The 24,154-nt window shown below is 49.0% G+C and overlaps 1 protein-coding gene and 1 long non-coding RNA gene across 3 annotated transcripts in view; one reads left to right on the forward strand and one right to left on the reverse strand.

Annotated features, from left to right (window-relative positions):
• Positions 1 to 9,584, reverse strand: part of LOC141989676 (uncharacterized) — a 34,956-nt gene extending 25,372 nt beyond the window's left edge. Inside the window, 2 exon segments of the mRNA XM_074956610.1 lie at positions 2,311 to 3,229; positions 9,473 to 9,584. Coding sequence (XP_074812711.1) covers positions 2,311 to 3,086 — 776 coding nt within the window. The 5' untranslated portion in view covers positions 3,087 to 3,229; positions 9,473 to 9,584.
• Positions 9,585 to 12,013: 2,429 nt separating this feature from the next.
• On the forward strand, positions 12,014 to 23,380 carry LOC141988605 (uncharacterized). 2 transcript variants are annotated; one of them, XR_012639775.1, is made up of 4 exons: positions 12,014 to 12,827; positions 13,196 to 13,409; positions 16,579 to 16,630; positions 21,025 to 23,380. It is a non-coding gene; the product is annotated as an uncharacterized LOC141988605 (long non-coding RNA). The 2 variants fall into 2 exon arrangements; XR_012639774.1 differs by lacking the exon at positions 21,025 to 23,380 and having other exon boundaries at positions 16,579 to 19,090.
• Positions 23,381 to 24,154: the final 774 nt, after the last annotated feature.

The raw sequence follows: 24,154 nt of genomic DNA on the forward strand, positions 1-24,154 counted from the left end.
GCCCAATAATGATGTGCTGCTGTAGCTCCCAATGAGAGCCCTCGGCATCCCGGATCCGGAGTTCTGCCTCCCCTAGCTCGATCCAGTGGATTAAGTCCGGTTTGGAACCTGAAGAGCCTGTTTGGGGGGAAAGCTTTATTACTAAAGTTTTGGGCGCAGGGACTCATTAATATGTTGGCACAGCATCTGGAATGACAGGACACCAATCTGTCCAATCTGAAACAGAGGAAAGTACAAGCGATCCCAAGAAGGAGAGTAATGAAATTAATTTTCCTTATTGGAGATTTCTTCCTGTCTCTCACTTGTACTCTGAATCGGCAGCTTTTACAACCCTTCTCACTTTGCAGTGGGGGCCGAGTTTAAAGCCTTGCTGAGGTTAACTCTAGATGTTCCAGAGAAATATCCCATTCTGCTGACACAGGGCTGGGCAAACTTTTTGGCCAGAGGGCCACATCGGGGTTGCAAAATTGTATGGAGAATCATGGGGAAGACTTTGGAAGAAGGGAACTTTGCTCCTTTGCCATCTTACAATGGTTGAAATGTTTCAGGTATGTCATTAAGGCAAATCGGCCACAACGTATCATGGCAGGTGTCACCGTGACACAGACATTCCAGTTCTTTTGCATTGTTCAGTTGTACAGTTGTTAAATTTACGATGTTCATTCTTTTGGGGGAGCTGTTGCAGCAGCAGTGTTTTCCCCCTGCCTTATTTGTCTGACTAGAGTCAGTTTTTGGGGCAGAGTTGCCTCAAGAACTGACTCTAGTCAGACAAATAAGGCAGGGGGAAAACAAATAAATGGGAAACTCTCTCTGTGCACCTGCCAGTCACACAGTTCATCAGGCCTCATGGGCAGTTGGGCCCGAGAACATTTTGACTGGTTACACTGTTTACATTGACTTCTCCACATGCTGTGTGAATGCATCAGCTTCTTTAATAGGAAAGAAACACTGGGTTAGACAGACCTCTGTTACAGATTAGGTACATAATTCTTCTTTGTTAAATTTCTATTTAGAATAGACGGCATGAGCAGTTCCTGAGTCTTTTTTCAATCACACACACTCGGTCAGAAGTGGGCAAACTACAGCCTGTGGGCCACATCTGGCCCGCGGGACCGTCCTGCCCGGCCCTTGAGCCCCCCGGTCAGGGAGGCTAGCCCCCGGCCCCTCCCCCCCTGTCCCCCTTCCCCCGCAGCTGCATGGGCAGCATGGCTGGCTCCGGCCGGGCGGTGCGGTTGCTAGTCCTGCTGCTCTGAGCGGCATGGTAAGGGAGCAGGGAGCAGGTGGGTTGGATGGGGCAGAGGTTCTGGGAGCGGTCAGGGGACGAGGAACGGGGTGGGGGGGTTGGACAGGCATGGGAGTCCTGGGGAGCCTGTGAGGGGCTGGGGGTGTGGATGGGGTCAGTGCAGTCAGGGGAAAGGGAGCAGCTGGGGTTGGATGGGGGTGGAGTCCCGGGGGGGCAGTTGGGGTGGGGGGTCCTGGGAGGAGACTGTCAAGGGACAAGAAGCAGGGGGCACTGGATGGGTTGGGGGTTCTGAGAGGGGCCCTCAGGGGCGGGGGCCCGGATGTTTAGGGAGGCACAGACTTCCCTACCCAGCCCTCCATACAGCTTTGCACACCGATGTGGCCCTCGGGCCAAAAAGTTTGCCCACCCCTGCACTAGGTTGTCCTGCCCTTCAGCCCAATCCATGCTGAGACAGGACTGCAAATCCCACCTCTAGATGTCATCCAAGAGTAATCCTCTGGCTGGAACCAAGGTAGATGTATGGGGGAAGTTCCTAGCTTTGTCCCATTGAGACGGGGGGAGGGGGAGAGGGGGAGTGAGTGTAGGACAGAAAGAGAGAGACCGGGTTGGATCCCATCTAATGCAGTAGGCTGTGACCATCTGCTCTAAATACACTCCACCTGTCTGCTCTTCCACACACTGCTAAGCCAAGTCCCCTTCCCTGTCCCCCTCCCCCCCATCTCTCTGCTGGGCATCCTGGGGACAGGACTATGTCCTGATCTGCATCTGCTGGAGCTGTGTCAGGCCCACTGACTGCCAGAAGCCCTTGAGGCCCTGCAGGTGGCAGAAGGGCATTGGGGTGCATGACCGGGTGCTGAGAGGTTGGCCAATCTAGCAAAGTGCTTGCCCCAGACAGCACAGCTGTATGGCCGCTCTCGGCTGTGAATGAACCGATGTGATAGCAAGGAGGAGGCCCGTGCAAAGTTCCTGCTTCAGCCAATGCATCGGAATGTCCTCCCCGGGAGTGTGCGTGCACTGGTGCTTGATCAGTGCATTGGTTCTGTTGAAGTTCTTACTAGACTCGTTACAATGGTGCGGCTGCTCCTTGATGTGTGCGCTGGTGTATTCTCAGTTTTGAGCTCTGTGCAAAGCCCTTCCCGCAGTCAGCACAGTGGTGCGGTCGCTCCCCGGTGTGCGTGCTTTGGTGTCTTCTCAGGTGTGAGCTCCGTGAAAACCTCTTCCCGCAGTCAGCACAGCGGTGCGGTCGCTCCCCGGTGTGCGTGCTCTGGTGTCTTCTCAGGTGTGAGCTCTGTGAAAACCTCTTCCCGCAGTCAGCACAGCGGTACGGTCGCTCCCCGGTGTGCGTGCACTGGTGTGCTCTCAGGCTCGAATTCCGTGCAAAGCCCTTCCCGCAGTCAGCACAGCGGTATGGTCGCTCCCCGGTGTGCGTGCGCTGGTGTGTTCTCAGGTTTGAGCTCCGGAAAAACCTCTTCCCGCAGTCAGCACAGCGGTGCGGTCGCTCCCCGGTGTGCATGCGCTGGTGTCTTCTCAGGTGTGAGCTCCGGAAAAACCTCTTCCCGCAGTCAGCACAGCGGTACGGTCGCTCCCCGGTGTGCGTGCGCTGGTGCGCTCTCAGGCTTGAGCTCTCTGCAAAGCCCTTCCCGCAGTCAGCACAGCGGTGCGGTAGCTCCCCGGTGTGCGTGCGCTGGTGCGTTCTCAGGTGTGAGCTCTGTGCAAAGCTCTTCCCGCAGTCAGAGCAGTGGTGCGGCCGCTCCCCAGTGTGCGTAAACCAGTGTATTCTCAGGATTGAGGACTGTCTGAAGCTCTTGCCACAGTCAGCGCAGCGATAGGGACACCGGCCCATGGGGAGTCTCTGGCTGAGTTTATTCGGGGGACGGACTGCGTCCTGTGCATGGATCCTTTTGTGGGCTGTGGGATCCTGCGTTCCTGCCGCGCTCTCCCCACACTCAGACGGTGTCCTCGGTCCCCCCAGTATCCCGAGCCCTGCTGGAGAGAGCAGAGGCAATCCCAGTGTTAGCTCATAGTTAAGGCTACAGGTTTGTCAAGGAAGGAAAAATTTCAAGGATGGAGCGATTTCCCCATTTGTCTGTGACTGTTTTTTGGATGGGTGCCTCACCCAGCAATGGTGGCTCCTGTCCCACAGGGCTGGACCCAAAGCCTCGCTCTGGGTACTGAGACCTGGCCTGCGGACTTACAGTGCCGCTCAGATTTGCCCCCGCCCCCAGTCATGATGGTGGGGGAGGTGGGGCAAAGTTCAGTGAATGGACTTGCCACTCATATCTTCTCCAGCCTGCCTCAACGCCTCTGCATCAGCCTGCGGTTAGGGTTGCAGTATTGGAGGGTTCCTGGGCAGGGCGAGGAGGAGGGCAGGTTTTGTGAAAAATCATGGAGCGGTCACAGTACATTTAGTGACCTGTGACTTTTACTAAATTTACTACAACTGCTCCGTAATTTCCGATAGGAAATGCTGACACAAATCTGCAGCCTGACTCAGGGTGGTTCTACCCTATGCTGTTTGTGCAGCACCTAGCACCTGCTCCCACGTGCGCCATGCACCTCTTGGGTCTTGTTCGATGCTTAAATTGTAGCCTGCCCAGGATACAGGCAGCGTCTGGCACAACGGGGCCCTCATCCAGAACTAAGTGCTAACACACAGGATCCGGGTTTTGTTTTCACTGATTTTGGTTTTATTTCCATCAGAGGGGTTTATTTACACGTTGCTGGTTCTGTGCTGTAAAACAGGCGACAGTACGTCTCTTGTTCCCCAGTATTTGCTCTGTTTAAACTATATTAGTTTGAAACCAGTTTAGGATCTACAATCCCCTCGTGGACACATTGAGACTGGTGTAAAGCTGCTTACATCAGCGTAGCTTATTCCTGTGCAGGAGTGAGTCCTTTTCAAGGAATTCCTTCTAAAGATGTCATCTACCCTGAGCCTGTTTCACTCTTTGTGCAAAACTAAACTAAAACCTCAAGAGGGTTGGGGGGAGGTTTGAGGGGATGACCACTCAGTCAGGGTTTGTGTGATGTAACCTGAAAAACAGGTCTGTATTGTGTCACAAGACAATCAGTGACACTGCTGAGCTGGAAGGGGTGAACGGCTGCCACCCAGCAGGCCTTTGATCTACAGACTGTCACAGACCATGTTAAGGCTGAGGGCTGTGCTAAGCATTGACACTGAAGCAATGTAAGTGACAATGATTTTGTGCCACTGAGAGAGCAGGAGGAAAGGGGGATGTGACAAAGGCCATCCCACCCCCTCTCCCTCACACCTAGCCCATACACCAGGATACTCCAAGTCGTGCTACACAGGATAATTTCCTCTGGCTCCCATGTGCGTTCGTGCCCCCAGCAGCAGCTGCCTGGCACGTGGGGCAGTTTTAGAGCATTACAGTGAAACGCTGCAAATACTGGAGACCTGCTCTACAAAATGGCGTCCTCCGCACTCATCGTACATGACTGATCCTGCCCTGAGTCATTCCCAGCTTTCTCCTTGCTCGCTGGGGACATGTTTCTCCAGTCTGAGAGGTCACGCGTGATGTGAAGTGGCAGAGAGGGGGTGGGGTGGGAACCTGGAGAGGACAGCGCCTTCTCTGCCAAGGGCCAGTGACTCGGGGATGTTCTCCCAGGCTGCGAGCAGGTTTTTGCCTGTCTGAGCTATGTCTGGATCCAGGTGCCCAGGGCCAGAGAACACCAGCGCACACAACTTGAGTCAGGAGGGGCAGAGGCATGAAGCCCATCTGAAAAATGTCTAGGATGCCCCCGGCTCGGTATGATTTTCTGAGGTGCGGAAAGCCTAGAAGAAGGTGTTGTGGTCTATGGACCAGTAGGAGTGTCTTTCTACCCAGGTGCTTGTCTGCCCCCCAGTGCCAGATCCACTGACACACACATATTTTATCCTCACAGCCCCAGTGCCCTCTCCGTTACACAGGTGGGGTAACTGAGGCATGGGGGAGTTACAGTGACTCACTTCTAGAACCAAAACAAGATGTTTTGAATCCTGCTGCAAAGTCCTACCCACTAGGGAAATGCAGTCCCCATATGCTCCCCCACCACAGAGACCTCTCTCTTTCCCTCAGCATCTCTCAAATCCACTGTGACATTGCACTCTATATGATTTTATAACAATATGCTAATGAGTGTGACTATAATGTAACTGAGGCATGCTTCATGCAAAAGGTCTCATTGTAAGGTATCATTACAAAGCTTATAATCTACTGAATGTGTTTATCCTATTTGTATGAATGTCTCATTCTTGTATCTGAAACTAGAAATATAATATATAACTCTGAGGGCCTATTGTAATTATGCAAAGTGTGGACCATTAATGGTGGTATGGACTCTTGACAGGAACACTTCTTAAGCTGCTTTCAGTTTAAGCCTATAGCTGTTGGGGGGGTGGTTCAGACCTGGGTCTGGGTTTGCAGCAGGCTAGCGGGTCTGGCTCAAACCAGGCAGGGCACTGAAGTCCCAAGCTGCCAGGGCAGGGAAAGCAGGTTCAGAAGTAGCCTTGGCACATCAGTTGGCAACCCCAAGGGGGTTTCTGTGATCCAACCCATCACATCCACCACCCCACATCTCTTCCAAGTTCATCACTGTTAGGATATAGATATTCAGGCCTGTCTGTAAAGGCCTATACTCTAAGAATTTAGGTGTATTTTTACCACTTGGCTAGTTAGAGGTATAAAAGAAAGAATCAAAATCACTGTCTGCCAGTGTAAGGGCCTTCTCTTACTGTGACAGTCTGAGGCCCTGTTCTTAGGCTAAGGCCTTTGGCTAAGCAGCAGAGGCAGCCATAAGCTGGGAAGCGACCGGTCACATCCTCCCATTCCAAACTAGTCACATTGAAAGAAGGTGCTATTGGGCTGTTAGGAATACAATCCTGTTCTGATAATGCCTATCACCTCCAGAGAAAGGGAAGTGCCTAGAAGATGTAAAAGGAAACTTAGTTTGATAGCATCCTGTCTGGCAAGAACTCACTTATCAATAGCTGGGATGTGAAATCCTCACTTCTGTATTGTTTTGTCATTATAGTTCCCACTTTGCTATTGTTTGTCTGTATAATCTCTGTCTGGTTCTGTGATTGTTTCTGTCTGCTGTATAATGAATTTTGCTGGGTGTAAACTAATTAAGGTGGTGGGATATAATTGGTTACATAATCATGTTACAATATGTTAGGATTGGTGAGTTAAATTTCAGGAAAATGATTGGTTTAGGTATAGCTAAGCAGAACTCAAGTTTTACTGTATAGTCTGCAGTCAATCAGGAAGTGGGTGGGGGGAAACGGGAACAGGGAATGGGGGTAAGGAAACTGAAATAATGTTTTGCTAAAGGGGGAAATGGGAACAGGGAATGGGGATGGGGAAACTGGAATCATGTTTGGCTAAGGGCAGGAATGGGAAGAGGGACACAGGTGTAAGGCTGTGTGGTGTCAGAGCTGGGAAGGGGGACACTAAGGAAGGAAACTGGAATCATGGTTGCTGGAAGTTCACCCCAATAAACATCGAATTGTTTGCACCTTTGGACTTCGGGTATTGTTGCTCTCTGTTCATGCGAGAAGGACCAGGAAAGTAAGGGGGTGAAGGAATAAGCCCCCTAATAATCACCTCCCCATCTCTGATCCATTTCTGTCACAGCTTTGAGGTCCCATCATTTTTAGGTCCCATCGTAGATCACAGATATCCAATGAGTAGGAAAGATGGGAAGTATGATAGTAAGACTCCCTGGCTTAACCAGGAGATCTTCAATGACCGGAAACTCAAAACAAGAGTCATACAAGAAGTGGAAACTAGGTCAAATTACAAAGGATGAATATTAAAAAAAATCCAAACAAAAAAAAAACCCAAACAAACCCACAAGCATGTAGGAACAAAATTAGAAAGGCCAAGGCAAAAAAGCGAATTAAACTAGGCAGTAATATAAAGAGAAAAAACAAAGCATTTTACAAATACATGGGAAGGCAGAGTTAAACAAGGACAGCCTAGGCCCATTCCTAAATGGAGGGAAAGAGAATAAGAGAAAACGCAGCAATGGCCGAACAGTTAAATGCCTCTTTTGTTTCAGTTTTCACCAAAAAAGTTAGCTGTGATCAGCTGACTAACACAGTCAACATCAGTGTCAATGGGGTAGGATCTGCGCCTGAAATAGGCAAGGAAAATAGTTATGAATTACTTAGACAAGTTAGAGGTCTTCAAGTTGGCAGGGACTGATGAAATACATCCTAGAATACTTAAGGAACTGGATGACGAGATCTCTGAGCCATTAGTGATTATCTCTAACAATGTGTGGAGGATGGTTGAGAGACCTGAGGATGGGAAAAGGGCAAATATAGTACCTAGGTACAGAAACGGGATAAGGACAACTCAGGGAGTTATACACCAAGTAATCAAACATTCTACTTGTGAGCACCTAGAAGGACATAAAGTAATAACTAGCAGTCAGCATGGATTTGTCAATAACAAATTATGTCAAACTAACCTAACATCCTTCTTTGACGGGTAACAAGCTTTGGACTGGGCGGACGCAATAGATGTCACATCTCAAATTTAGTGAGGCTTTTGATACCGTCTTACATGACCTTCCCATAAATAAACTAGAGAAATATAGCCGAGGCAAAGCTACTGTAAGGTGGGTTCGCAACTGGTTGGAAAACTGCACCGAGAGAGTGGTTCTTATCGTTCTCTAATGAGCTGAAAGGGCATCTTGAGTGGCATCCCAAAGGGATCTGTCCTGGGTCCGGTTCTATTCCGTATCTTCATTAATGATTTAGACAATGGCATGGAGAGTGCACTCATAAAGTTTATGGATGATTCAAAGCTGGGGAGGGGTTGCAAGCCCTTTAGAGGACAGGACTAGAATTTAAAATGATCTTGACAAAATGGAGAAATGGTCGGAATTGAAATGATTGCCTAGGAAGGAGTACTGCAGAAAACCATTGGAGGTTATAGTGGATCACAAACTAAGTGAGTCAACAAAGTGAATCCTCAACTGGAATACTGTGTCCAGTTCTGGGCCTCACACTTCAGAAACGATGTAGACAAGCTGGATAGGGTCAGAGGAGAGCAACAAGAATTACTAAAGGTCTAGAAAACATGACCTACGAGGTAAGATTGAAAAAAATTGGGTTTGTTTAGTCTGGAGAAGGGAAGACGGCCGGGGGCGGGGGAGGGGGAGAAAGGATTTGATAACAGTCTTCAAGAACGTAAAGGGTTGTTACAAAGAGAAGGGTGATAAATTGTTGTTCTTATCCACTGTGGCCAGGACAAGAAGTAATGGGCTTAAATTGCAGCAAGGGAGATTTAGGTTGGACATTAGGAAAAACTTCCAAACTGTAAGGGTAGTTAAGCACTGGAACAAATTACCTGGAGAGGTTGTGAAATCTCCATCATGGGAAGTTTTTAAGACCATGTCAGGCATGGACTCCATAATACTTAGTCCTGCTTCAGTGCAGGGGACTGACTGGACTAGATGACTTACTGAGGTGCCTTCTAATTCTATGTTTCTAAGATTTCCAGGATTCAGATATCAAGGCCAGACAGGCTCATTGTGCCCATCCAGCCTGGCTTCCTGCCTATCCCAGCCAAAGAATCTCCTCCCCGTGATTCCTACCTCCTGGCTCAACAAGAACAAAGCTTTGAGAAAGTCACACCCCATTTCCACTGACAGACTTCCAGTGAGGAGCTCTCCCAGTGGTTCATTCCCCTCCCAGATAAACACTGGCCCCTAATTCCCAGTCTCCATTTGTTCCCTTCTGCTCCCAGCCAGTGCATCTCACTTGGCCTTTGCCTTCTACATGAAGGAGCCCTCCGCTAGCAGGTATGTAAATCAGAAGGGACTGGGTGTAGGATTCATACAAGGTTCATACGCTTGGCAACATTCAGGGCACACCCGGAGTGTTGTGCTGGATCTCTGCACACACAGCTCCTCTCAAGGGCATCAACCTTGGAATCTCGCCCAAATGACATGAACCGTGGGAAGCCTCTCAGGACTGGGCTCAAGGCCCGAGAGCAAGGAATGCGGTAGATAGAAATTGGTAAATAAGAATGTTAAACAAAGCCAGTGTATTCCTTTTATCTGTTGGAGAATGTAATGCGCAGGGGGGGAGAGAGAATAAAGGGGAAGGTGGAAAGCTGACAGGCAGAAGCCTGTTAGCAGACCAGCCGCTAGCTTGCTAAAAGCTGTGTCCCGTCTTGTCATTGAACCGCCACAGACTGGGTTATGATGACTCACCTTGGGAGGGGCTCTCAGGCCCCGAGCTTTCCCTGGAGTCCTCGGCATCCCGGATCCAGAGCTCTGCCTCCTCTACCTCAATTCTGTGGATTAAATCTGGTGTGGAACCTGAATAGCCTGTTTGGGGGGAAAGAATCAGTTTTATTACTGAAGTTTTGGGGACAGGGACTCATTTATATGTTGGTGCAGACCAAACAATGGCCCTACTGGGTCAGACCAAAGGTCCATCTAGCCCAGTATCCTGGCTTCTGACAGTGGCCAGTGCCAGGTGCCCCAGAAGGAATGAACAGAACAGGTAATCATCAAGTGATCCATTTCCTGGATTCACATTCACAGCTTCTGGGAAACAGAGGCGAGGGACACCATCCCTGCCCATCCTGGCTAATAGCCATTGATGGACCTATCCACCATGAATGTATCTGCTTCTTTTTTGAACCCCATTATAGTCTTGGCCTCCACAACAGTCTCTGACAAGGACTTCCACAGGTTGACTGTGCATTGTGTGAAGAAATACTTCCTTTTATTTGTTTTAAACCTGCTGCCTACTCATTTGATTTCGTGACCCCTAGTTCTTGTGTTATGAGAAGTAGTAAATAACACTTCCTTACCTACTTTCTCTACCAGTCATGATTTTATAGACCTCAGTCTCCCCTTAGCTGTCTCTTTTCCAAGCTGAAAAGTCCCAGTCTTATTAATCTCTGCTCATACGGAAGCCGTTCCATACCCCTAATCATTTTTGTTGCCTTTTTCTGATCCTTTTCCAATACTAATATATCTTTTTTGAGATGGGGCGACCACATCTGCATATAGTATTGAAGATATGGGCGTCCCATGGATTTATAGAGCGGTAAAATGATATTTTCTGTCTTATTATCTATCCCTTTCTTAATGATTCCCAACATTCTGTTTGCTTTTTTGACTGCCGCTGCACATTGAGTGGATGTTTTCAGAGAACTATCCACCATGACTCCGAGTTCTCTTTCTTGAGTGCTAACAGCTAAACAGCACAACAGGACCCCAATCTCAGTCAAGGTGTGTCTGCACAGCACCTGGCATGATGGGGCCCCAATCTCGGATGATGCTTGAGAGGAAAGCGCAGGAGATCCCAAGCAGGAGAGTAATGACATAAGCCTTCCTTAGAGGAAATTTCTTCCTGTCTCCCAACAGGGAAGTTCAGTTCATACTCTGAAGCAGCAATGTCTATGACCCGTCTCAATTTGCTTTGGGGACTTAGACACGGCAGGTGTCACCAGGTGTCACCGTTACACAGACTTATCAGTTCTTTTGCTTAGAATGCAAGTATTGGTCAACTCCACGGTTGTTAAGTTTATGATGTTCATTCTTTTTGGGGAGGTGGGGAGCTGTAACAAGCAGAAGAAGAGTTTTCTTCCTCCCTTATTTGCTCATGTGCTGTTTGGAACCAGCCCTGTACCACGACTGAGGTGAGGTAGGTAATGCAAGTAAACAAGTTACAACTAAGATTAGCCCCAGGCTCTGTAGCCCTGAGTTCTTCAACAGGAAGCCGAACTGAAAGAGGCTGTCATTTGACACTACTCAGCCATGGGGTGGCACATGCCAGGGGTGGCGTCAAGGGAACCCAGACATTTGACAGCTATGAGTAGAGATAAATTGGTCCTTACCCAAGGAAACGAGGGCCCGGTAATTCCTCAGCATCTGGTCCCGGTACAGATGCTTCTCTGGCCGGGACAAGAGCTCCCACTCCTCCCGGCTGAAATACAGAGCCACGTCCTCAAACGCCACCCGCAGCTGCTGGCACAAGCGTTACACACTCAGCACCCTCCGCTCCAGCCCCAGCCCGGGCTCTCAGCAGGGGACGCGGGTTCGAGGGCAGCGGCCCCCGGGGAACCCCCAGCCCAGCAGCTGTGACCCAGGGAGACCCCCCCGCACAGCCCCCCGGGGACTCGGGCCCTGCTGGCCGGGGACAGGAGTCGCCCTCGGCTCCCCAGGGGGCTCTGGGGCGGGGCGCTGGGAAGGGCCCGAATCCCAAGGCAGGGACCAGGCTCCTCCCCCGGCCGGAGTCCCCGCCTCCGCCCCAGGCCTGTGCTCGGCCCCGCTCCCGGCCCCGGCTCGGCCGCCTCGGGGCTCCTCGGCCCGGCTCCGCGTGTCCGCCCGGCCCGGGGCCCCCAGCGCCGCTCCCCGGCCCCAGCGCTCCGGCTGCGGCAGCCCCCAGCCCCGGGGTCACTAGCGCGGGAGGGACCCGGCCCCGGCCCCCCTCGGCCCCAGCCGGGACCAGCCAGTGCCCGGCCGGGGAGTCCCCGCCCCGCGTCCTACCTGCGCCGGCCCCGCTGCAGCCATCGCCGGGCTCGGCTCCGGCCCCGGCCGCTTCCTCCGCCCGGGCAGCGACTTCCCGCCCCGCGGCTGGTGCCTCCCCGGGGCCGCCTCCCGCCCGCTCCCCTCCCGGCCCCAGCGCCTGCGCCGCCAGCTCCAGCAGCCGGGGGAGGCCCTAGCGCAGCGACCCTCCGGCCCAGCCCCCCGCCCCCGGACGCCTGGGTCCCGAGTCCGGCCGCTGGGGGCGCTCGCGACACGTGTTCCCCGGGCGGCAGGAGCCCGTAACGGGGCAGCCCGGTCCCCGCCCCTGGGCTGTGCGCGGGGCCCCGCTGTGCCGTGCGGAGCTGGGAGCCCGGAGCCCGGACTCCTGGGTTCTCTCCCGGCTCTGGGAGGGGAGCGGGGACTAGTGGGTACAAGAGGGCCTCGGCCAGGCTGTGCAGCGTGGGAGTGTCACAGTAACACACGGGTCGGGCTGTGGTTCCTGCTTGGCTGCGTGAGGTTGGTGTGTGCATTTGAAGAGATCAACCCCCAGGCTGTGTGTGGGTCTGAGGGGTACAGGAAGGCTGTGTAACGTGAGTTTTTTATAGATCACAATGTGACTGTGGAGTGTGTGTATGTCACAGTAAGACAAGGCTCTGGATGTGTGCTGTGTTTGTTGCTAGGCTGTGTGATGTTGGTGTGTGTGTTACTTATAGGGGATCACAGCCTGGGGTGTGATCCCCTGTAATGTGTGTGTTAAACGACAACTGTGTGTGAGTTAGAGGAGGGTGGTGTGTTTATGAGCGTTACAGGAGCTCACACGTGGCTGTAGTGTGTATGTGTGTTTCAGGAGTTCACACCCATATCACTGCCCAGTGCCATGGGGAGGGCAGGTGCCCCATACAGATGGCGTGTTCTGGCCTCGGTGCTGGCGCTGAAGCAGCTGCCCCTGCCCCCCGCTCATTGTGCCGGGCCCTGCACACCTCAGGTGCCACCCCCGCCGGTGACAACATCAAGGGCCCACGGGACGCCAAGCACAACCCGCTCTTCCAGAAGCTTGTCATGCTCCTGCACTTTGCCCACAAAGGTATGGGGAGGAAGGGATGGATCCTGTGTCTGTGTGACACAACCCCAGCCAGAGGGAGTGCTGCAGAGCCCTGCCAGCTTCCCAGATAACAGCTAACGATGGCTGAAGAGGGGAAGGGCCCTGGAACAGGTAGTTTGGGGCAGGGAGGATCACCAGGGGCCTCAAGACTCCGGGGTCCCATCTCCGCTCTGCAAGGGGATGGTGGGTTATAGCAGAGGGCTCAGTGACAGGACACCTTGATTCTATCCCAGGCTCTGGGAGGGGAGTGGATCGTGGTGGGTTGAAGCAGAGGGGGCTCACAGTCAGCATTGCCCTCGAGTGGGGTCCCAGCTGTATCTCCCTTGTGACACTCCATCTCTGCATTGCAGCAGGGGGACCAACCCTGATTTCAACACCAACCTGCAAACATCACTGAGCAATGCCAGAGCATGGTCTTGACGAAAGCATCCGCTGAGGTGGCCATCAAGGGAAGGTTCGTAGCTGCGTCCTGTCAGCCGGGCTCATGGGCTGCAGCCTTTTTGAATTCTCTGGGTCAGCCCCGACCTTGCCAAGGTGTTACAGGTGTCACCCTGGATGCGGCAGGTACGTGGATGGGATGGATGAGGATGAGCTGTCTTTCAGGATTTGCTGACTCGTGATCTGAGGACCGTGCTAACGCCACTGCGATCGGCTGCCTCTGTGACAGACAGCATTGTGGTGACGTCACGCAGTTCCTTTTAACGGTTCTGTGACGGGAAGACCTGAGGTAAACTGTCAGTTACAGAACCAGTTCAGAGTGGACTGTTAGCTGCCCTTTCCTGCCAAAGTTCAAAAAGGGTGCAAAACCACCACCCCCCAGCTGAAACAAGATGGAGTCTTGTTGCTTGTGGCAAAGAGATGCCGTATTAAATGTCTGACTCCATACTGGATAATCACCATTTTAGTGATTATGAGGGGATAACATTATAAAACCTCATTAAAAACACTATAAAATTACAAGATACAAATATATTCAAACTCTTAACAGGGGGCGTTCGCAGCCTTGAATGAAGGAGAGAGGCTGGGTTTGTAGTTATGGTGCTGGGCTGGACTACAGGACTCGTGGTTTCTATTCCTAGTTCTGCCACTTGGTCCCTCTCTGACCTTGAGCAAATCACTGAGGTCAATGGTTCTCAACCAGGGGTACAGATACCCCTGGGGGTATGCTGAGGGGGTACACCAGGCAGTACACCATCTCATCTAGAGAGTGGCCTAGTTTTACAACAGGATACAAAAAGCACTCGCAAAGTCAGTACAAACTAAACTTTCATACTGACAATGACTTGTTTATACCACTCTATATACTATACACTGAAATATAAGTACAATATTTATATTGCAGTTGATTCATAATTATATGATAAAAATGACGAAGTAAGCATTTTGTCAGTACTAGTGTGCTGGGAGACTTTTGTATTTTTATGTCTGATGTCGTAAGCAAGTGGTTTTTAAGTGAGGTGAAACTTTGGCATACGCAAAAGAAATCACACTGCTGAAAGGGGTACAGTAGTCCGGAAAGGTTGAGAGCCACTGGCTATTCCCTGTGACTTAAGTCAGACTGGATCAGAGCAGAGGCCTCATTTGTTTGGTCAGTAATCTAATCTAACATAGGTTTCAGAGTAAGAGCCGTGTTAGTCTGTATTCGCAAAAAGAAAAGGAGTACTTGTGGCACCTTAGAGACTAACCAATTTATTTGAGCGTAAGCTTTCGTGAGCTACAGCTCACTTCATTGGATGCATACTGTGGAAAGTGTAGAAGATCTTTTTATACACACAAAGCATGAAAAAATACCTTCCCCCCACCCCACTCTCCTGCTGGTAATAGCTTATCTAAAGTGATCACTCTCCTTACAATGTGTATGATAATCAAGGTGGGCCATTTCCAGCACAAATCCAGGGTTTAACAAGAACGTCTGGAGGGGGTGCGGGAGTAGGAAAAAACAAGGGGAAATAGGTTACCTTGCATAATGACTTAGCCACTCCCAGTCTCTATTCAAGCCTAAGTTAATTGTATCCAATTTGCAAATGAATTCCAAATCAGCAGTACCGGAAACCTACTGACCGCTATTCCTACCTACATGCCTCCAGCATGATAATCAAGGTGGGCCATTTCCAGCACAAATCCAGGGTTTAACAAGAACGTCTGAGGGGGGGGGGGGTAGGAAAAAACAAGGGGAAATAGGCTTGAATAGAGACTCGGAGTGGCTAAGTCATTATGCAAGGTAACCTAAGTTAATTGTATCCAATTTGTAAATGAATTCCAATTCAGCAGTCTCTCGCTGGAGTCTGGTTTTGAAGTTTTTCTGTTGTAATATCGCAACTTTCATGTCTGTAATCGCGTGACCAGAGAGATTGAAGTGGTCTCCGACTGGTTTATGAATGTTATAATTCTTGACATCTGATTTGTGTCCATTTATTCTTTTACGTAGAGACTGTCCAGTTTGACCAATGTACATGGCAGAGGGGCGTTGCTGGCACATGATGGCATATATCACATTGGTGGATGTTCAGGTGAACGAGCCTCTGATAGTGTGGCTGATGTGATTAGGCCCTGTGATGGTGTCCCCTGAATAGATATGTGGGCACAGTTGGCAACGGGCTTTGTTGCAAGGATAGGTTCCTGGGTTAGTGGTTCTGTTGTGTGGTATGTGGTTGCTGGTGAGTATTCGCTTCAGGTTGGGGGGCTGTCTGTAGGCAAGGACTGGCCTGTCTCCCAAGATTTGTGAGAGTGTTGGGTCATCCTTCAGGATAGGTTGTAGATCCTTGATAATGCGTTGGAGGGGTTTTAGTTGGGGGCTGAAGGTGACGGCTAGTAGCGTTCTGTTATTTTCTTTGTTAGGCCTGTCCTGTAGTAGGTGACTTCTGGGAACTCTTCTGGCTCTATCAATCTGTTTCTTCACTTCCGCAGGTGGGTATTGTAGTTGTAAGAATGCTTGATAGAGATCTTGTAGGTGTTTGTCTCTGTCTGAGAGGTTGGAGCAAATGCGGTTGTATCGCAGAGCTTGGCTGTAGACAATGGATCGTGTGGTGTGGTCAGGGTGAAAGCTGGAGGCATGTAGGTAGGAATAGCGGTCAGTAGGTTTCCGGTATAGGGTGGTGTTTATGTGACCATCGTTTATTAGCACTGTAGTGTCCAGGAAGTGGATCTCTTGTGTGGACTGGACCAGGCTGAGGTTGATGGTGGGATGGAAATTGTTGAAATCATGGTGGAATTCCTCAAGGGCTTCTTTTCCATGGGTCCAGATAGAGACTGGGAGTGGCTAAGTCATTATACAAGGTAACCTATTTCCCCTTGTTTTTTCCTACCCCCCTGCCCCCCAGACGTTCTTGTTACACCCTGGATTTGTGCTGGAAATGGCCCACCTTGATTATCATACACATTGTAAGGAGAGTGGTCACTTTAGATAAGCTATTACCAGCAGGAGAGTGGGGTGGGGGGAGTATTTTTTCATGCTTTGTGTGTATAAAAAGATCTTCTACACTTTCCGCAGTATGCATCCGATGAAGTGAGCTGTAGCTCATGAAAGCTTATGCTCAAATAAATTGGTTAGTCTCTAAGGTGCCACAAGTACTCCTTGTCTTTTTAATCTAACATAGTTCAAGTAGGCACTAGACAGCATTTTATTTTTATTATTCTTGTAACCATTTCTGACTGTTATGCCTCATTGCTGTACTCACTTAAAATCTCTCTTTGTCATTAATAAACTTCATTCATGGTTTCATCAATTCTGAAGCACTTAAAGAAGAGGAAAGTGATCAGGACCAGTCAGCATGGATTCACCAAGGGCAAGTTATGCCTGACTAACCTAATTGCCTTCTGTGACAAGATAACTGGCTCTGTGGATCGGGGAAAGCAGTGGACATGTTATTCCTTGACTTTAGCAAAGCTTTTGATACAGTCTCCCACAGTATTCTTGCCAGCAAGTTAAAGAAGTATGGGCTGGATGAATGGACTATAAGGTGGCTAGAAAGCTGACTAGATTGTCAGGCTCAACGGATAGTGATCAATGGCTCCATGTCTAGTTGGCAGCCGATATCGAGCGGCGTGCCCCAAGGGTCGGTCCTGGGGCCGGTTTTGTTCAATATCTTCATTAATGATCTGGAGGAGGGCGTGGATTGCACCCTCAGCAAGTTTGCAGATGACACTAAACTGGGAGGGGTGGTGGATACCCTGGAGGGTAGGGATGGGATACAGAGGGCCCTAGACAAATTAGAGGATTGGGCCAAAAGAAATCTGATGAGGTTCAACAAGGATAAGTGCAGAGTCCTGCACTTAGGATGGAAGAATCCCATGTGCTGCTACAGACGAGGGACCGAATAGTTAGGCAGCAGTTCTGCAGAAAAGGACCTAGGGGTTACAATGGACGAGACGCTGGATACGAGTCAACAGTGTGCCCTTGTTGCTAAGAAGGCTAACGGCATTTGGGGTTGTATAAATAGGGGCATTTCCAGCAGATCGAGGGACGTGATCATTCCCCTCTATTCGGCATTGGTGAGGTCTCATCTGGAGTACTTTGTCCAGTTTTGGGCCCCGCACCGCAAGAAGGATGTGGATAAATTGGAAAGAGTCCAGCGGAGGGCAACAAAAATGATTAGGGGGCTGGAGGAGAGGCTGAGGGAACTGGGATTGTTTAGTCTACAGAAGAGAAGAATGAGTCGGGATTTGATAGCTGCTTTTAACTAGCTGAAAGGGGGTTCCAAAGAGGATGGATCTAGACTATTCTCAGTGGTAGCAGATGAGAGTACAAGGAGTAACGGTCTCAAGTTGTAGAGCGGGAGGTTAGGTTGGATATTAGGAAAAACTTTTTCACTAGGAGGGTGATGAAGCACTAGAATGGGTTACCTAGGGAGGTGGTGGGATCTCCTTCCTTAGAGGTTTTTAAGGTCAGGCTTGACAAAGTCGTGGCTGGCATGAGTTAGTTGGGGATTGGTCCTGCTTTGAGCAGAAGGTTGGACTAGATGACCTCCTGAGGTCTCTTCCAACCCTGATATTCTATAATTCTATGGATGGACTCCTAGGAAAACCAATAGGTCTTTTAAGATTCTAATGTTCCCCCCCTGACTTCCAAGCCAGCTGTCCCCCCACATCATGGAGACCTGGGTCCCCACACACCCCGCCCTGTGAGCGGGCTGCATAGGGCCCCAGAATAGCTAGGGACGGCCCTGCCAGTCGCCTCTGCGCCTCACACATTTTAGTCGCCCAGAGGATGTTAACTCACATACGAAGCAGTTAGCTTAACACAACCATGTTGTCAGTTTATTATCCAGTATGTAAATATGGTTCATTAACCAATATGTAAATATGCAAAATGATTTTTTTCTACATATCCATTGGAGCTGGCATGGAGGTGACTTCTCTAGCTCAGCTTCACCGTTGCAGTGACTGGTTCTAGAGACGGAGAGGGAGTTCATTCAAGTTTTTTACTCAAGGTGCTGTGACAGCCAGACACCTGTTCTCTGCATGGATTTCTCAGTGGTTGCCCAAGACCGGACTAGAACAGACAGAGTTAATAGGGTGCTTGTCAGCAACCAACTCAAGTTATTACCGAGCAGGTGGTGTTCTCCCTGATGCTGGTCCACTCACATCTCCTTCATGCAGACATTTTGACTTGAGGAAGCGACGTACTGAACAACATGGGACATTTTATACCATTTCTGTTAAATGGCGCTGCCGCTTAAATGGTTAACCCTTTAAATGACATATTTTACTTGTTTAAACGGTTAACTTTTAAAACAGTATTTACATCCCTAGCAGAAATTTCCATCTAGAAGTTCGAACAATCTCTATGGAAAGTCTCTTTCCACTCCTGGATGGCTCCGTCCTTGGAGAGTAGTTCATCCCAGAGACATATACAGGGATTTGACTCATTTGCGTAGTCTGTGGGCATGGCTAACAGGAGAGAACAGTTGAGGAAAGAACACAAACAGCTCTACGCACCTCTGTGCCAGGGCTTGATTTTGCCATACCCGTCAATGATTACATGTGTTATGTCACTTCACATGTGATACTCACGGAGGAATTCTGCACCACTGCGCAAGCACAAAATTCATGTGCTCCACATATTATTTTTCACTCCAAAATAATTGATTTTATTCTGCAATTACACCTTTTTCCTACTAGGGACTCCTGTGGCACCAGAAGAGAGGGCAGCTGGCTTACAGCTGGAGCAGCCAGCCCCTGAGGGGGAGGGGGTGAGAGGATCCTTCACAGTGGGGTCAGGTGTGGAGGCAAGGAGTATGGGGGAGATGGACAGAATGGAGCATACAGGGCTCCTGGGGTCTCACTGGAGCTAGTGAGGTAACAGTGATCCAGGGGTGGAATGCAAGTGGGGATGCAGGGACACATAGGAGTGGAAGGGGGGGCAGGGACACACAAGGATGGGGGGATGCAGGGACACATGGGGAGAGAGGGCAGATGTGCCTTACTCAATGGGAGAGGCCAAGGGTGAGCCAGGGTTCCATACGGGAGGCTTCGCAACTCTCTATCAATCACTCTTCCCCCTCCCCCCAAATCCCCCTCTTCCATACTTCTCCCACCCACACCCAACAACTCTCAAAGTTCACTCCAGGCTCCTTCCCAGTAATTACTTCCCTCTCCCTCCGCTCCTTCATTACCCCTGGCTCTCCCAAGTCTTTGCACTGCTTCTGAGGGGTGCGGGAAATACATTTCTATATTGTAGTTTTCATGAATTATTACTCAAAGTTCTCTGTTAAAAGGTCTAGTAACAAATCTCTTTGTGAAAAATCACTTTCTCAATCTTTTTTTGTTTGTATTGTTTCGAACATAGATGCTAATAGGTGGCTTGAAATAAATTATCAAAATAATTGAAACTACTGTGATTATTGTGAGGGGTTGGTATCACAGAACCCCCTTTGGGGCTGCCACCTGATGTGCCAAGACTACTTCTGCCCCTGCTTTCTCCGCCAGCTTAGGATGTCAGCATCCTGTCTTACTGAGCCAGACACGCCAGTCTGCGCCAGCACAGACCCAGGGCCTGAAATACGTGCCTCAAAGCTGCAGGCTTAAATGAAAGCCAGTTGAGAAGTGTTCCTGCCTTTGACACTCAGATACCCAACTCCCAATGGGGTCCAAACCCTAAATAAATCCGTTTTACCTTGTATAAAGCTTAAACAGGGAAAACTCATAGATTGTTCGCCCTCTATAACACTGATAGAGAGCTATGCACAGCTGTTTGCCCCCTCTTCCCCCAGGTACTAAGACGTACTGCAGGTTAATTAAGAAGTAAAAAGTGATTTTAATAAGTACAGAAAGTAGGATTTAAGTGGTTCAAAGTAGTGACCGACAGAACAAAGTGACTTACCAAATAAAATAAAACAAAACATGCAAATCCATCTCTAATACAGTGATAAAAACTGAATATAGATAAAAACCCTACCAGTAAGCTTCCTTGTACAGACTGGACTCCTTCTAGCCTGGGTCTAGCAGTCACTCACACCCCCTATAGTTATTGTCCCTTGTTCCAGTTTCTTTCAGGTATCCTTGGGGGTGGAGAGGCTATCCCTTAAGCCAGCTGAAGACAAAATGGAGGGGTCTCCCAGGGGTTTAAATAGACTTTCTCCTGTGGGTGGACACCTCTCCTTCCCCCATCATAGAATCATAGAATATCAGGGTTGGAAGGGACCTCAGGAGGTCATCTAGTCCAACCCTCTGCTCAAAGCAGGACCGATGTAGAATCCAGTTGCAAAATGGAGTTTTGGAGTCACATGTCCCTGCAAGATTGAGTTCCTTACCAGCCAAGCCACATTCCTGGGAAAGCTCAGATGTGGATTGGTGTCTCCAAGTTCATTGTTGGCTTAATTGGTTCTTGATTGAGCACTTACTGAGAATAGTCTTTGCTTAGGCAGCTGACCAACTGCTTCACTGAGGCTATTTAAAATTAACCAAGTACATAGCCAGTATTCATAACTTTGAACACAAAAATGACACATGCATACAAATAGGATGAATATATTCAGTAGATCAAAACCTTTACAGAGATATGTTACATGGCATATGTAGCATAAAACATATTCCACTTATGTCATAAATCATTTATAATCATATCCCCTTAAAGCCTCATGGGGTGCACCCATCACAACCACATAGTTGCTGCAGTCCAAATTGATCCCACAGCTGCCGCTAGGTTTTTACCATTCTGCTTTTCATACTCGGTTTATAGGTGCAACGAATCCTGCCAAGAATGCACACTTCTCTGAAGCTCCATCATGGAACCCCAGGGATTGTATCCCACCTTGGTGAGAGCCCTCTCCAGCCGAGAGAGGTCCTCACCTCCCCTTGGAAAGAGGCAGAAGGGTCCCGTCCCTCTTTGCTGCCTCCCCCATGGCTCTGGTATTGGGGTTACTAGCCTCCCGTGATGCCAGCTGACCAGGCAGCTGGACTACCGTGTCCGTGCTTCCTAATGCCCGTACGTCTGGTCTAGAACCCACCACGGATGCCAGCGCCCATGACTGCGGGACTCCCAAGTCTGCAGCTGCACCCTTCTGTTTCCTGAATATGTTGTTACACTCCTGCACAGTCTATTAGTACAGTATGCTGAGGGGGTACACCAGGGGTACACCATCTCCTCTAGATAGTGGTCTAGTTTTACAACAGGCTACATAAAAAGCACTTGCAAAGTCAGTACAAACTAAACTTTCATACTGACAATGACTAGTTTATACCGCTCTATAATACACTGAAATATAAGTACAATATATATACTGAAGTTGATTTATTTTATCATTATGTGGTAAAAATGAGAAAATAAGCATTGTTAGGATAAAGATATTCAGGCCTGTCTGCAAAGGCCTGTACTTTAAGAATTTAGGTGTATTCTTATCACTTGGCTAGTTCTAGAGGTATAAAAGAAAGAATCAAAATCACTGTCTGCTGGTGTAAGGGCCTTCTCTTACTGTGACAGTCTGAGGCCCTGTGCTTAGGCTAAGGCCTTTGGCTAAGCAGCAGAGGCAGCCATAAGCTGGGAAGTGAACAGTCACATCCTCACATTCCAAACCAGTCACATTGAAAGAAGGTGCTATTGGGCTGTTAGGCACTATCAGGACAGGATTGTATTCCTATCACCTCCAGAGAAAGGGAAGTGCCTAGAAAATGTAAAAGGAAACTTAGTTTGATAGCATCCTGTCCGGCAAGAACTCACTTATCAATAGCTGGGATGTGAAATCCTCACTTCTGTATTGTTTTGTCATTATAGTTCCTACTTTGCTATTGTTTGTCTGTATAATCTCTGTCTGGTTCTGTGATTGTTCCTGTCTGCTGTATAATTAATTTTGCTGGGTGTAAACTAATTAAGGTGGTGGGATATAATTGGTTACATAATCATGTTACAATATGTTAGGATTGGTGAGTTAAATTTCAGGAAAATGATTGGTTAAGGTATAGCTAAGCAGAACTCAAGTTTTACTATATAATCTGTAGTCAGTGAGGAAGTGAGTGAGTGGGTGGGTGTGGGTGATGGGAACAGGGAATGGGGGTAAGGAAATTGGAATCATGTTTGGCTAAGGGCAGGAATGGGAACAAGGACACAGGTGTAAGGCTCTGTGGTGTCAGAGCTGGGAAGGAGGATACTAAGGAAGGAAACTGGAATCATGCTTGCTGGAAGTTCACCCCAATAAACATCGAATTGTTTGCACCTTTGGACTTCGGGTATTGTTGCTCTCTGTTCATGCGAGAAGGACCAGGGAAGTAAGTGGGTGAAGGAATAAGCCCCCTAACAAGCATTTTTTCAGTACTAGTGTGATGGGACACTTTTGTATTTTTATGTCTGATTTTCTAAGCGTATCGTTTTAAAGTGAGGTAAAACTTGGGCATATTAACGTTTTTAAGTGAGGTGAAACTTGTGCTATTAACGTTACACAGTTTAAGAGGGTCACTTTCTAGTGACAAATCAGACTGCTGAAAGGGGTACAGTAGTCTGGAAAGGTTGAGAACCACTGATGGGTCATTACCTGTCAAGCAGCCATTCTTTGGCAAGAAAAGGAGGGCAGGGACAAATAGATCTTCATTTTAGCAAAGAAATACCATGAAGTCTCCTTCCTTAACCAGTCCACCTGTCTCTTGGTCTTACCTGCAAATGCTTTCCAAAGAGGAACAGAAAGTATAAAAAGGAGGGGCAAACACCCCAAGACACCACTCTTCCCTCCCCCTGCCCATCTCATTCTCTGCATCTGAGAAGACAAAGGAAACAGCGATTGGACTCTAGAGGAGGGGTCCTGACCTAAATTGATTGGTCAGTAATCTAATCTAATATAGCTCAAGTAGGCACAAGACAGTGTTTTATTTTTATTATTCTTGTAACCATTTCTGACTGTTATGCCTCATTGCTTGTACTCACTTAAAATCTCTCTTTGTCGTTAATAAACTTGATTCATGGTTTCATCTAACCCAGTGTGTTTAAATAAAGTGTCAGAGTAACTTTGTTTATGGAAATAAGCTGGTGTATGTTATTCCCTTTAAAGGAATAACAAGTTTAGCGTTTCTCGACTGCCTGGGAAAGGGTTGGACATGACAGAACATACATTTCTGAGGGAAAATCTGGGATTGGGGGTGTGTTGGGGTCACATTGTGATAATCCAGGCTGGTGAGAACAGTGGTGGTGTGGCTGGCTGACTGCAGAAGGAAGCTTGAGCAAATCTGGGGGTGGGGGGAGCCCGCAGGAAGCTGGACGGGCCAGGGGTAATGTGGGGATGGCTGGGGAGCCTGGGGGAGGCATCGTGGGCCAGAATGGATAGCTGGGGAGATGGGAGGACGCAGCAGGGAACCAGGATGATGGGGATGTGCATGGGGAAGACAGAAGGGGTAAGAGGGGATTGCCAGAGCCTGGGGGCGGGGGAGGAGTGGGACCAAGGCAATGGGGAGGTGGGTGAGGAGGCAGTGGGGGCCAGAGCAATGGGAAGATGAGGGGAATACAAGTGTAGTTCCCCTGAAACTGACAATATTTTATTTCATTTTTTCTTAAGACCCTCACCCGGCAGAGTACATGAATGAACTTAAATCCAAGCACTTGAGCAGTTCCATTGATTTCAGTGGGACTGCTCACATGCTTATAATTGACCATATGCTTAAGAGCTTGCTGGATTAGGCCTTAATGCTAGAATATATTATAAGGAGTAATAATTAAGAACTGGAAAGTCACACAATTCAACTTTGTAACATTAATAGCACAAGTGGGTCAGTTGTGAAGCTTTGATCCAAATTCAAGCTCCTAATCTTCAGATCCAAACCCAAGTCACTTCACAAGAGTGTTGGGATTTGAGTTCTGAAATGGGCCACCATAAAAAGAAACCTGAGCT

This window comes from Natator depressus, chromosome 6, assembly GCF_965152275.1.
Source record: "Natator depressus isolate rNatDep1 chromosome 6, rNatDep2.hap1, whole genome shotgun sequence".
Classification (NCBI taxonomy): Eukaryota; Metazoa; Chordata; order Testudines; family Cheloniidae; genus Natator; species Natator depressus.